Consider the following 13,235-nt stretch of genomic DNA (forward strand, 5'->3'; position numbering starts at 1 on the left):
CATATTTTCACAAATGCTAGACATCCTAAAATGATTTAGAGATAATGAATTACTTTTATATTTATTTGAAAAAAGTAATTCTCAACTTACCTATAACAAATTCCCCAAAATAAGATAATAACAGGGTAACCTGTTTCTTGAGGGGTAAGTATTCTAGGACACTGAATATCTGCCTAGATTTTGTGCTTAAGACCAAGACATGAAACTACAACTTTCGGACTCAAAGCCATGAATGTGCTTTATCACTGAGATTTTTCAGAATCCTACTGACCATCCTTTTTTATTAATTGCAATTTTGATTTCTGATTTCCTCCCACAGTCTGAAGATGTGCAGTTAGGTGGATCAGCATGCTAAATTGCCCATGGTGTGTATGTAAGGTGGATTAGCCATGGGAAACACAGGGTTGCAGGGATGGGGTGGGTCCCTGTTTGAAGGGTTAGTATGGGCTGAGTGGCCTACTTCCACACTGTAGAGATTATAGAGGAAACTATTAATGAAATAAATTGTCATGTAAAGGATGTTGTAACTTTTTAACCGAATGATGTGGTGGGAATAGTGGGTGTGATAGGAAACTGTGGGTTGATGTCCAATTTGGAAACCTCTAAGGTGGAGTTTTATTTCAGTTCATGTGCCTAATCAGGTGAAATAATACAAACTGTATCATTGTGAGCTTCTCAGTTGTTCATGGTGCAGTCCACCAACTTACATTTTGCAAAATGTTTCTCTTTTTCCTCTTTCTCAACCACCACACACCAACTCACAATCAAGATATTTGATCACACATCCACTCAAAGGAATTAATGGAAGAGCTGGTAGATGGCATGCCAGGCATGCTAGGTTACATGTGAATGTTCAGTTTCCTTCTTTTGCTATAGAGTAATCCCTTTGTGATCTAATATTGTATGGGAATTTGCTTTGGAATAAATCAGAGGCAACAAAGTTAAGTCACTGTGCATTATTACACCTACTCTTATCTACCACAATTTTATTTAAAATTGACCATTGACACATGTACTATAATTATAGTTTTACAAATGTGGTAATGAGTATGTCTCCTTTTTTTATCTATCTATTAATGACATTACGGTCAAAGAAGGGAACCTCCACAACAGCATTCAGTATCTGGAAAAGCTCAAGCAGTGAAGAGCTGAGTAGAAATGAGGGTGACAGCAACAGCAAATCAAACACAAAAGAAGCAAAGCCTGAACACAGAAAATCAATAAGTAAGTAATTTAGCATTGTCATATCTCATATGTAAGCTTCTCTTTGGAAAGTCACATGGAATCGTATTCTGCAAATGTATTAATTATTTTCTATTTGTTCATGAGAGAATCGTTGGCAAAAGCAAGCATTGATTACACACCCCTAAATGCCCTCAAGAAGGTGATGATGAGCCATACTCTTGAACTGTTACTGTCCATTGGGCTGTTAGGGAGGAAATTCCAGGATTATGACTGAATGACATGAAGCAACAGCAATACAGTTCCAAGTCAAGATGGTGTGTTGCTTAGAAGGAAAAGGTTTTGATGTTCACATTTATCTTTGGTAAAATTTGTGTCAAATTCATTATTTAATGAATAGTTATATATTTCTCCTTCCTTTTGAAAGTGTCCACCAAGACCAAGCACCAAACCCTCTGTACCACGCCCCCCCAATACCACACCCTCCCCCTCCATCAACACTCCCAGTTTTTCCCTTTACCCCCTCAACCACCCACTCTTTACAATTCTAAACAAAAATAAAATCAACAGGAGCTAATGGTAACCACCAGTCCTTCCTGAATTACTTAAAACAGCTATGGCAATGATAACCGTTCACGTTTATGTTGGAAAATCACAGTGAAGACAACAAAAACACACAAACTAATCATCTGAAAAAATGTGCAATGCTTTGCTCAGCAAAAGAATTCTCTGGCTCTTTTATGTTCTGTTGTGCTGCATAGAAATGTTCAACATTATGATTCCTTACTGCTGGAAGTTGAAAGTATTCCTAATCCCCTATAGTGTCTGCTGGGACTGTGGATAAGCAAATAAGCACTTCTAAACTGTCAGTGTTCATTCTCATTTAGTTTACCTAAGATATTGCAGACATCTGCACCCAAGGTCAAAGTTTGTTGCTATTATTTAGCAGATTCTGCAAGGGCGTTTGTATAAATCCAGATCACTAGACAGACAATTTATTGGTTAAGTGAAACCATTACAAATAAATTATATCAGACTTTGAGGTTCTGTCACAGCTTCTACCATTGTCTAAATCTTAGCTGTTAAGTTGATACGGTAACTGACTTTCAAAATGTACTTGAAAGTAGAACCACCTAGGAGATATATGAAGGAGAGCAATATGTGATCTAATAAAATTAGATAAAATAGCTTTGTTGTAACAATTCTTATTGCAATGTATTTTAACAAAAGTATATGTTGTAAAATATATTTTGGTCTAGTATAGAGAATAAATGAAGCAATAAACATTGGTGTATTCCCTGGCACTGTCATCAATCACCTTAGAGGAGAATTCCTTTTCAATTGGAATTAGGAATAATCTAGGAGGCTTTTTAAATCTTTTTCGATCGCTCATTTTTGAATTATTTCTGATATCAAACTGCTTTTGCTTTTATAGAATATTTAAAGTGTTTTTTGAGTATTGTGGACAAGTATTGTTTGAGTATTGTTCCATCACTTCTTGTCCTTTTCTTGGTGGCTTCTGTATTGATGAAAAACTATTTCTGATATTTTTTTGATTTATTTGGTCTTTCAGACAATGCCGCTAATAGTTTATGGTAAAAATTACTCCCTGAGTTCTAAACTAAAACAATAGAGGAACTATATGCTGAAATAATACTTCTGTGCTTTGTTATAACAGCAACTGTGTTCTTTGAATGTAAACTAACAGAATTTATGATGATGGATTAATGCTTTTGCATTTTTATTGCACTGATAAGTATGGTGGCTATTCTATATTTGTTCTGGCTTTAAATAAGTTTTGAATCAAATGGAAGTGGTTATACTAAAATCATTAACACCGTGAGGCCAAAGTAATAGCAGCCCAATTACAACTTTAAAAAATATTTTTATCACTGCAACAAATGGATATGTTTCTGTGATTGCAAGGCTATCATCACACATTATGGTAAAGATTACAGATATAAGCAGTTGGGTGGCATGGTGACTCAGTGGTTAGCAATACTGCTTCACAGCACCAGGGACCCAGATTTTATTCCAGCTTCGGGCAACCATCTGTGTGGAGTTTGCCTATTCTCCTCATGTCTGCTTGGGTATCCTCTGGGTGCTCCGGTTTCCTCCCACAGCCCAAAGATATGCAAGTTAGTTGGAATGGCAAAGCTAAATTGCTATATTCTACAGGGATGTGCAGGCTAGCTGAATTAGCCATGGGAATTGCAGGGTTACAAGGATAGGGTAGAGAGTGAGTTGGGGTATAATGCTCTTTCGTGGGTCACTCTGGACTTAATGGGCTGAATGGCCTGTTTCCACATGGTAGGGATTCTATGTTAAAATTCAATACAGTGCTATATTTCAGAAAGACTTGATAATGTACCACATGAAATGTTACAAAGTAAGGTAAGAGCGTACAGTGCCAGAGATGACGTATCAATGTGGATAAAGCATTGGTTCACGAACAGTTTGCACACTACAGGTATAAATGTTTTTGTAAGGTGGCTAGCAAAGAGTAGTGGACCCATTAGGATCAACCATTTGCAATTTATATCAATGACTTGGATGGAGGTACTGAATACATGGTAACTAAATTTGCTGATGATTCCAAGATAGGTTGGAATTGTAAGTTGTCAAGATGAGGTAAAGAGTCTGCAAAGTGAAATGGACAGGTTAGGTGATTGGACAAAAAAATGGTTGGAATATAAAATGAGAGAATGTACACTTGTCCACTTTAACAAGAAGGATAGAAAAGCATGCTATTGTGTAAAGTCTACTGTGTAAATGTAGACTGCTTATCTAGGTAGTACATCGAGATCTGGGTGTCCTGACACATGAATCACCAGAAGCTAAAGAAGCATGTACAGTGAATAAATAGGAAGGCAAAGGGAATATTGGTGTTGATTCCAATGGCATTTAAGAACAATAGTCAGGATTTTTTTCTGAAGCTGTGCAGGTCTTAAGTGAGATCACATTTGAAGTTTTATATAAGATTTTGGTCTCATTTGAAGAAAAAAATAGAACTGCATTCAAAACAGTTCAGAGAAGGTTTACTCAATCCTTATCTAGGATGAAGTGTTGATCTTGCAGTTTAGGTCAATAACCATTGGAGTTTAGAAAGGTGAGAGCTGATCATGATAACTTATGTAAGATTCCATGCTGTACATCTCTATGACTCTATGACGCTATGACTTGTATAGTTGAATACTGAGAGGATGTTTCCTCTTTTGTTGATGAATAAACGAAGGGAAAAACTTTAAGAAAATGAAGCCTCCTATTAAGATGATGATGAAGAGAAATATTTTTCAGGGGTCACTAGTAAGTGGAATTTTCTTCTCCAGAAAGCAGTGGAGGCTTGGCCATTGAATTTATTCAAGGAATCATTAGATAAGTGATTTTTAAACAAGGAAGATAAGGATTATGGGAGCAGATAGGAAAGTGGAGCTGTGATGACAATCTGATTAACCATGATCAAATTAAATAAGTGCTGAATGTCCTTCTCCTACAGCTAAGTCCTGTGTTCTGTCATTCCCATCGAATGATTTTCTTACAATCACAAACATACATAAAATATAAGGCATGATAATTGGTGGCATTGCTAGCCATGTCTAGATTCTGCTCTATTTGAAAATGTGTTCTTTGAGGATTACCTACCTTTTTCTGCCACTTTCATGTGTCTACATTTTTTAATCAAATGTTGACATTTTCAGATTCTTTGAAAAATACTGTGACATAAGGTTGCTCACATGAGGGATGGCAAATATGCCAATGTTTAAAACACAGCTATAGCGTTGCCAAAGTATGGTGAAAAATGCACTGCTGACACTGTTAAAGCTAAACTAGTGCCCTCTTTGGAATGTTTCAAAAGGCACAGGCATCATGCAAACCTGACCAGTTTTTCTTTCCGTGACTTACGCATTAGCAATTTTTATTTAGATTAGGCTGAAGTGCTTGTGAATTATTGACCCTCAATTCAAGATTTCAAAATTTCAGTGTTCCTTTGGCAGATGTCATTAATATTTTGCTTAATACTTGATGGGGAGCATATTGATACATAGAAAAATCATGTAAACAGCTTATTAGATTGCATGATGCTACTCCATGCATTTTCCAATCGAACAATTGATTCATATAAAGCAAGTTTTATTCTGTTTCTCTTTTGGTGATATATCTTGTTATCATTGGTGCTAAGTCAGACTCAGAAGTAAATGCTTGTTTGATACGACAGAACATAAACTTTGCTAAAAAGAGCCATGAAGTCGAAGGTTTTTATCCTGCACTCATCAGAACCAACAACCGTTAAAGTTGGCTTTCTTACATTTTAATTCTGATTTGAGCAAGTCAGAAAATTCAACTTCACTCCCAAAATAACAAACCTGAGGTGAGTCTTTGAAGATTCCAACTTTGAAACTTCATAAGGCCTTTTGGCTATCAGTAAAGGGATAGGATTTCTCAGCTAAGCAGCCTGCAGTGGAGTGGGATCTTACAGTACAGTGACACAGCATGTCATATGTAGAAGCTTGTTGGGCTGGGTGCTGGATTTCTATGAACAGTAATTAATTATTTTTAGACTTTTGTATTAATTAATGGTTTGATATGTCAATGATGCTGATGTGCCTTCGTAAACTGATTACAAACATTGTTAAGCACATGATCCATGATTATTTTTCTCAAGGTCACCTTGACAATATTTCAAAACAACCAAAACATGTGTTTTGGATTCAGCTTATGCCTCTAAATTATTTATGTCACAGGTTTTCAGTTGCTAAGAATGCTAAAATAGCTATCACTGTAGAGGTATTGTTATGCATTATTGTTATTTGCAGTTTTGTTCAGATGTTTTATTATACAATTTTGATATAGTGTAAATTTGCCTTATATGGCAAACAAAAAGGAATAATCAAGCTTTCAAATGAGTCCCCACATGGTTATAGCAAGATTGAGGATTTTGTTCAATAACTTTAGCTCAAGATACTCGTAAAAAGAAGAAAAACTTGTAATTGTCATCCTCATAGTTAATCCTTAAACTTGTGTCTTTTTTTTCTATACATGGAATTTTAAAGGCTTCCTGTGATGCGCGGGGAATTAGACTTTATAGACAGGTAGGCTATTTGGTAAATGCTGCTGATTGCAGTTATGTGGTACTGATGTTTGCTTTGAGAAAGGTTTCAACAAAGAAATCCTTTTGCAGCTCAAATCAGAAGTACTCCCTGTGGTGCTCTGTACTATTCCTGCCCTCTTTGTTGTTGCCTTTTTCTCCCATCAGCTTATGTTGAAACCTGGCATTTGAAATCAGACTGATATTTGATGATTAATCCTCTTTTCATCATGCTGAGAAAACCATGTTTAAATGTTGGAATAATTTGTGCATCATTTAATGAATGTTTGCTTTGAAACACTTACCTTGGTCTTTTTATTCTTTCTTCTGTTCCCCTGTAGATTTACACTGTTTGTTTTGCTCTGCAGAAAACAAGTCAGCAAACATTTCTGTTGTCTTTGGTTCATCAGAATTATTCAAAGGAAATCTGTTCAGAAATCTGTAATTGTTAGTATTAACAGTGACTTTTTTTTAAATGGTGACATCTAGAATCAAACCAGCTACTTTTATGCATATGAGTTACCTAACTTCTGTAAACTTCTTTCGTCTTCGTCACTTTTGTTTTGATTAACTGAGTGTGGGAGTTCAAGCATTTTAGAGGCACTATTTGATCATGTGTAAATGTTATTCACCTCAACACACAACAGTTTGTAGCAATTAACCATTATTTGTCAACTGAAGCATTTTCAACAGTTAAACAGCAATGAGCTTGACCATGTATTGGCTTAAGAAATGAGAGTTAGCAGTAGCTTTTTATTGGGGAAGGACCTCAATGCATTATAGAATTATCCCCCATGCTGCTTTTGCTATAAAAGAAGCATATTCTCATAACACATTCCAATTAAGCATGCTCAGTTGACTATTGAGAGAGACCCATTGAGGATAGGCTGAATGATTGAAGGATGAGACAAAAGCTTTTCAATCGTTTTGATGATCTTCAATTCAGAAAGACAATATTTTTGCAAGTATTGCTATTCAGTCAAACTTCAAATATTATTTTTTCAACATTTCTTTTGATCTTGTTTACCAAACACTAAGCCCTTTAAACCATAGATTAAAACTTTTTATTTTCTAGATCACTGACTTTGACATGGGATCTCAAATCATTGGAGACCACCATATTAGCAAATCCTGTAGTCTGCCAGGGAGATTGTTTGCACAAAGAATTTAATGGAGTGAAAGCAGTATGCTCCCAAAAATGTCACTCTGACTTTGAAGACTCTTGATGTTCTAACAAACGTCAGTGAAAAAAATAGTATTTGGAAAGTTTAATTAAAACATTTATTAGAGACCAATGATATTTTTCTCATTTACTTTGCACATATTTACACACAGCAATGGTAAATATTTGCAGCTTTCAATTAAACAATTGAATCTTGTGACTTAGACAGAGGAATAATATTAGAAAGGGATACTTAAGACCACTATTAAATTTAATGGAATGTTTTCAGGCGTGCATCTAAGCCAATGGCATTTCACATAAAGTAATGCTTTCTTTAGATTAGTCTTTATTTTGGAAAGTTATATTAATTTTTAGTTGAAGCATTTACTTCATAGTAAACTTCATTTTGTCAGGACAACTTCTGTCACAAACAACATAAAGTGTAAGGAATTTCAATCCTATCATCCTTCAGTTTTTTTTTGCAACATTCAGAATGTAACAGCCTTACATTATTTTTTATGAAATGATATGAAATTTGTTTATTATCACAAAGAACATAGCTTTTTAAACATAACCATTTTTTGCAAAGTATAATTGACCTCATCATTGCTGGTATTTTTTTTTCCTTTTCCCAAATCAGCTTCTATCAAGATACAAATACACAGGAATTATGAGTCAGAAGTTCCAGATAACTGTGTTATTTCAAATTGAGAAAGGATCATACGAAAGTTTAGTTTGCCAAACTTTCTTAAAGTACTACATGAAACTCATATGCCAAGACATTCCATTATCTCAATCAAAAATAAGTGACCAGATCTCTGGACATTTTACAGCACATTTTAGTCACTCTGTCTAAACTATAATATTGAAATATAATAGCAAGAAGGCAACAATAAAAATGAATATTGGTGTGGAATAGAGATAGGACATCAATGCAATTAAATGAAACAAGATTCATCTGCAAATGAGTGTGTTCTAGACATTGTCGAAAGAAAACATTTAAAGGTACATATATCAGGTCCCGAAGAGGCTTAGGACGTCTTTTGTTACATTTATGATTTGAATTCAACAATGTACACTGTACTCCAGATTTGGTCGCACTCAGTGCCCCACATAAATGTAGCATAACCCCTTATTATCATCAATTTCCCTCATTATAAACAATCAATAAATAAATATTCAATTTCCTTTATTAATTATTTGCTGAACCTGCATCTAAGCCTTTCTCAATTCTTATAGTAAAACATCAATAGCCTTTGCACCTCAAAGCTCTGCGATCTCTCAGCATTTAGACAATTCTTCCTTCCAAAGTGGACAATTTCGTTGAGTTCATTTCACAAATTACTTTTCCACCTATTCTTTGTTTCATAAGCAAAGTGAGCAGCCAGACTATTGGTCCCTTCATACAAGTCATTTCTATAAATTGTAAGTTGAAGCCCTGTACTGATCCCTGTGGGACCCCACTCATTGCCTCCCGGAAAGTGACACATTTCTCCATAGTTTGTTTCCCATTGGCTTCCTGATCTTCTATGCCAATATATTATCACTTTGATCTTAAGCATTTACTTTCTGCAATATGCTTTGATGTGGCACCTTATCAAAGAACTTGTAGAAATCTAAATATGGTATAACCACTGATTCCCCTTTATCCATGACACATAATACTTCTTCAAAGAACGTCAATAAATTGCTTAAATATGATTTCACTTTCACAAACATCTGACTCTACCTGATTATCTTGAGCGTGTCTGACTGCCTGCTATGAAGTCTTAATGATATCTTTGAACATCTTCCTAATGACAAATATTAAGCTAATTCGGGGTGGCACGGTAGCTCAGTGGCTAGCACTGCTGTCTCACATTGCCAAGGACCTGGGTGCGGGCGACTGTCTGTGTGGAGTTTGCACATTCTCCTCACTGCGCAGGTTTCCTCCAGGTGCTCTGGTTTCCTCCCACAAACCAAAGGTGTGTAGGTTAGGTGAATCAGCTATGCCCATAGTGTTAGGTGTGCTCGTCAGGGATAAATATAGGGTAGGGGAATCAGTCTGGGTGGGTCGGTGTGGACTTACTGGGCCAAAGGGCCTGTTTCCATACTGTAGGGAAATTTAATCTAATCTAACTGGCTTTGTAGTTTCTTGCTTTCTGTCTCCTTCCAATTCTGAATAAAATTTGCTATCTTCCATCTAAGGGGACCATCACTGAATTCAGACAACTTGCGAAAATTAGAATTAAGAAATCAACTATCTTACTAGCAACTAGTAAGACCCTAGGTTGAAGTCCAAAAGACCTGAAGACTTGAGTGGCACAGTGGTTAGCACTGCTTCCTCACAGCACCAGGGACCTAGGTTAAATTCCAGCCTCAGGCTACTCTCTGTATGGAGTTTGCATATTCTCCCCATGTCTGTGTGGATTTCCCCCAGGTGCTCTAATTTCCTTCCAGAGTCCAAAGATGGTGCATATTGGGTGGCTTGGCCATGATAACGTATCTGTAGTATGCATGGATGTTCAGGCTTGGTGGATTAGCCATGGGAAATGCAGGATTACAGAGATGTGGTTGGAGGGTCCGTGTGGATTTGATTGACTAAATGACTTGCGACCACATTGTCAGGATTCTATGACTTGTCAGCATGCAGTTCCAACAGTACCCCTTCCCCAGTGTTTGTTAATTTCTTTTGTTCCTCTATTTCTTCCATTCCTTTATTATTCAAAGTTTGTGAGAAGATTTGTAGCTCGGGTGCTCGTTGTTGTGGTTCTGTTCGCCGAGCTAGGAATTTGTGTTGCAGACGTTTCGTCCCCTGTCTAGGTGACATCCTCAGTGCTTGGGAGCCACATGTGAAACGCTTCTGTGATGTTTCCTCCAGAATTTATCGTGGCTTGTCTCTGCCGCTTCCGGTTGTCAGTTCCAGCTGTCCGCTGCCGTGGCTGGAATATTGGGTCCAGGACAGAACAGAACCACAACATTCCTTTATTATAGTTATTTCTGATATGTAACTTCTGCAATGAAGACCATTGCAAAATGCCTGGTCAGTTCCTCTGCCATCTCCATATATTCCATTTCAAATTCACCAGACTTACATTCTTTAGGACCAATGTTCACTTTGATAACATTTTTCATTTTTAAATATCTATGGAAACTACTATTATATGGGTTTTATATTTCTGGCTAATTTTCTCTTGTACTCTAATTGTTTTCTCCTTATTAACCTTTTACTCACCTTTTTTCATATTCTTTACGATCTTCTAACCTGCCACCAATCTTTATACAATTATAAGCTTTTTCTTTCAGTTTGGTACTGCTTTTAACTTTTTTTAAGTTATCCATGGATGGTGGGTCCTCCTATCGGAATTTTTCTTTCTTGTTGGAATGAATCTGCCAATTAACTGTGACAAGTTCTACTTCCATACCCTCAAAATTGTCCTTAATGAAATTGAAAATATGAGAGGGCACATTCCACATTCCTCAAATTGAAAGTAAATTTCAAGCATATTATTATCATGGTTACTAGGGGCACCTTTAATATGAGGTCATTAATTAATGCTATTTCAATGCATAGTTTATTTGTTTTTTCCCAAATGCAACCTGAATTTAGTTTTGTTTATTTATTATCATTGTAATCATGAACCACTCACAAGTATACATCATCTATCCCTTTCTTTTAATGTCTGTTAAACATTTCCCTTTTTAATGTGTTTCTCTCTTGCCTTGTCTGTACTCTTTGGCTGACCACATCTTCCCAAGTTTGATCCATTTCCCCCATTAAAAAGTTCAAAACCTTCTTTAAATCTCTGGTGATGTGGCTTTCTTGAACAGTAATCCCAGCAGTGTTCAGATGCAGACCGCCCCAATGGAACTACTTAAATGGAACTGGTTGAAATGTCTCATGAATCAAAATCTACATCACCCATACCAATCTTTGAGCTATACATTAATTTATCTAATCTTCCTTACCCTTTGCTAATTTGCCCCTAACTCAAATTTATGAGAACATGCTTTCTAATTTAGTGCTTAGCTCTTCATAATGATTCTGCAGAATTTCTGCCTTGTCCTGCCTATGCCATTGGCTGATAGATTTTAAGAACGTATATAACTGAAAGAGATGATTACAGTGTATCTCAACACTCTCAAGAAAAAAAAAAATCATGTTAATCATGTGCTGTGTCAATTATCTATTTTGTACCTTCTACAATTTACTAAAACTATTAATTTACCCAATCTTACATCGTACTTTTTTGATGTTCACCATTCTTTATACAAAACTATTTTGTCTCTGACATTTGATCATCTTCCTTTTTATGAACATAAATTAATGCCTTGACCTTTTGCCAAACATATGATTACACTTCAATTTATATCTCGTCTTTAGAATCTTGAATATCCCCTACAATATCAGTTATTTCTGCTGTGAAAAAGTCTGAACAGCACTATTTGAAAATGTTCAGGAAGTCCACCTGGTGTCTTGGATGTTATTTATTCTTCAACCAACACTAAAGATTTGTTTGTAAGAATTTGCTGCATGTAAATTGGCAGCTGTATTTCATCATCAAACAACAGTGACTACACTTCAGAAATAAATTGTTGGCTGTGAAGTTCTTCATTCTGTCCTGAGGACATGAAAGGCACTGTATATTTGCAAGTCTTTCTCTTTTTGAAATCTCGACTGTACTACTTTTTATTCAATGCAAATGTTCAGTCTTTAGTGTCTTCTTAAAGTTCAGATGCCAAAATCCATGATGACAGTTGCTCTCCACTGTTCCCTCTCCATTGTCAACATGTACCATAGCACAGTACTGGGAAGTGGGTTGTGTAAAAATGTATCATGTGCAAGTACATTATTAGCTGTTGTCCATGTTTCTAGTTGTACACATTATCATGTAATACACACTGATGTAATGAAAACTGCTGGAAATACTAGTCACAGCAGGCAGTAAATGGAAAGGAAAGAAACAAGATAATGTTTATGGTCACTGACTTTTCATCAGACCTGAGAGAAGTTGGAGATGTTACAGATATTTTAAAAAAAGGCAAGAACAAATAAATGGGAAGGTGTAAAGAATAATAGGGAAAGTCTGTGCTAGGAGGAATACCATGAACATTTCTGGGCCCCACACTTCTGGAAGGATATGAACATATGAAAGAGAGAGCACAGAAGAGATTTGGAGAATTGGAGAAGTTGGGATTGTTTTCCTTGGCATGCAAAAGGCTTACATTAGATCTAGTAGAAGTTTTCAAAATCATGAGAGTAGTTAGGGTTTGGCACATACTTCTGGGAAGTGTGATGGAGACAGGTTCAATTGAAGTATTCACAAGATTATTAGAAAATTATTTAAATAAGAAAACATATGCAAAGTTATGGGAAAAGGGTAGGAAAACAGGACTAAGTCATAATGCTCATTTGGCGCAGACATGACAGATCAAAATAGGCTCCTTCTGCACCATAACAATTCTGTGACTTCGAATATGGTGATGAGCAGGAGAGATTATATGACTAAACCAATTAAAATGTAACAAAAAGATCCAACATCTGTAGTATTTTGCTTTGGTATTAACATATTTTGTCAAGTTCACATAGATACTGTGGCTTAGATATATAGGTGTTTAGTTTGTATTCCAAAGCAAAGAGGTAGATGAAAGTAAGGTTTGTCTGAGGAAGGTAAGCTTTCAATTTGAGCATGAATGTACAAGAAGGCTCAGTGTGAAGACACAGGTCGAATCTACTTTAAAAATGATGACCTACTGGGGAAAGTATCTAGGTGATAAGTCTGAAACTCTGACTTAGTTGACTTGTCATTCTTGAACAGTTAAATG

The 13,235-nt window shown here is 36.0% G+C and overlaps 1 protein-coding gene across 1 annotated transcript in view; it reads left to right on the top strand.

Moving 5' to 3' along the window:
* arhgap15 (Rho GTPase activating protein 15) overlaps positions 1–13,235 on the top strand; it is a 741,895-nt gene that overhangs the window by 387,948 nt on the left and 340,712 nt on the right. The window contains exon 9 of the mRNA XM_043694095.2: positions 1,095–1,224. Coding sequence (XP_043550030.1) covers positions 1,095–1,224 — 130 coding nt within the window. The remainder of the gene's footprint in view (positions 1–1,094; positions 1,225–13,235) is intronic.

This window comes from Chiloscyllium plagiosum, unplaced genomic scaffold (assembly GCF_037043375.1).
Source record: "Chiloscyllium plagiosum isolate Xiang-an unplaced genomic scaffold, Cpla_swu_hap1 HiC_scaffold_7, whole genome shotgun sequence".
Taxonomy (NCBI): domain Eukaryota; kingdom Metazoa; phylum Chordata; class Chondrichthyes; order Orectolobiformes; family Hemiscylliidae; genus Chiloscyllium; species Chiloscyllium plagiosum.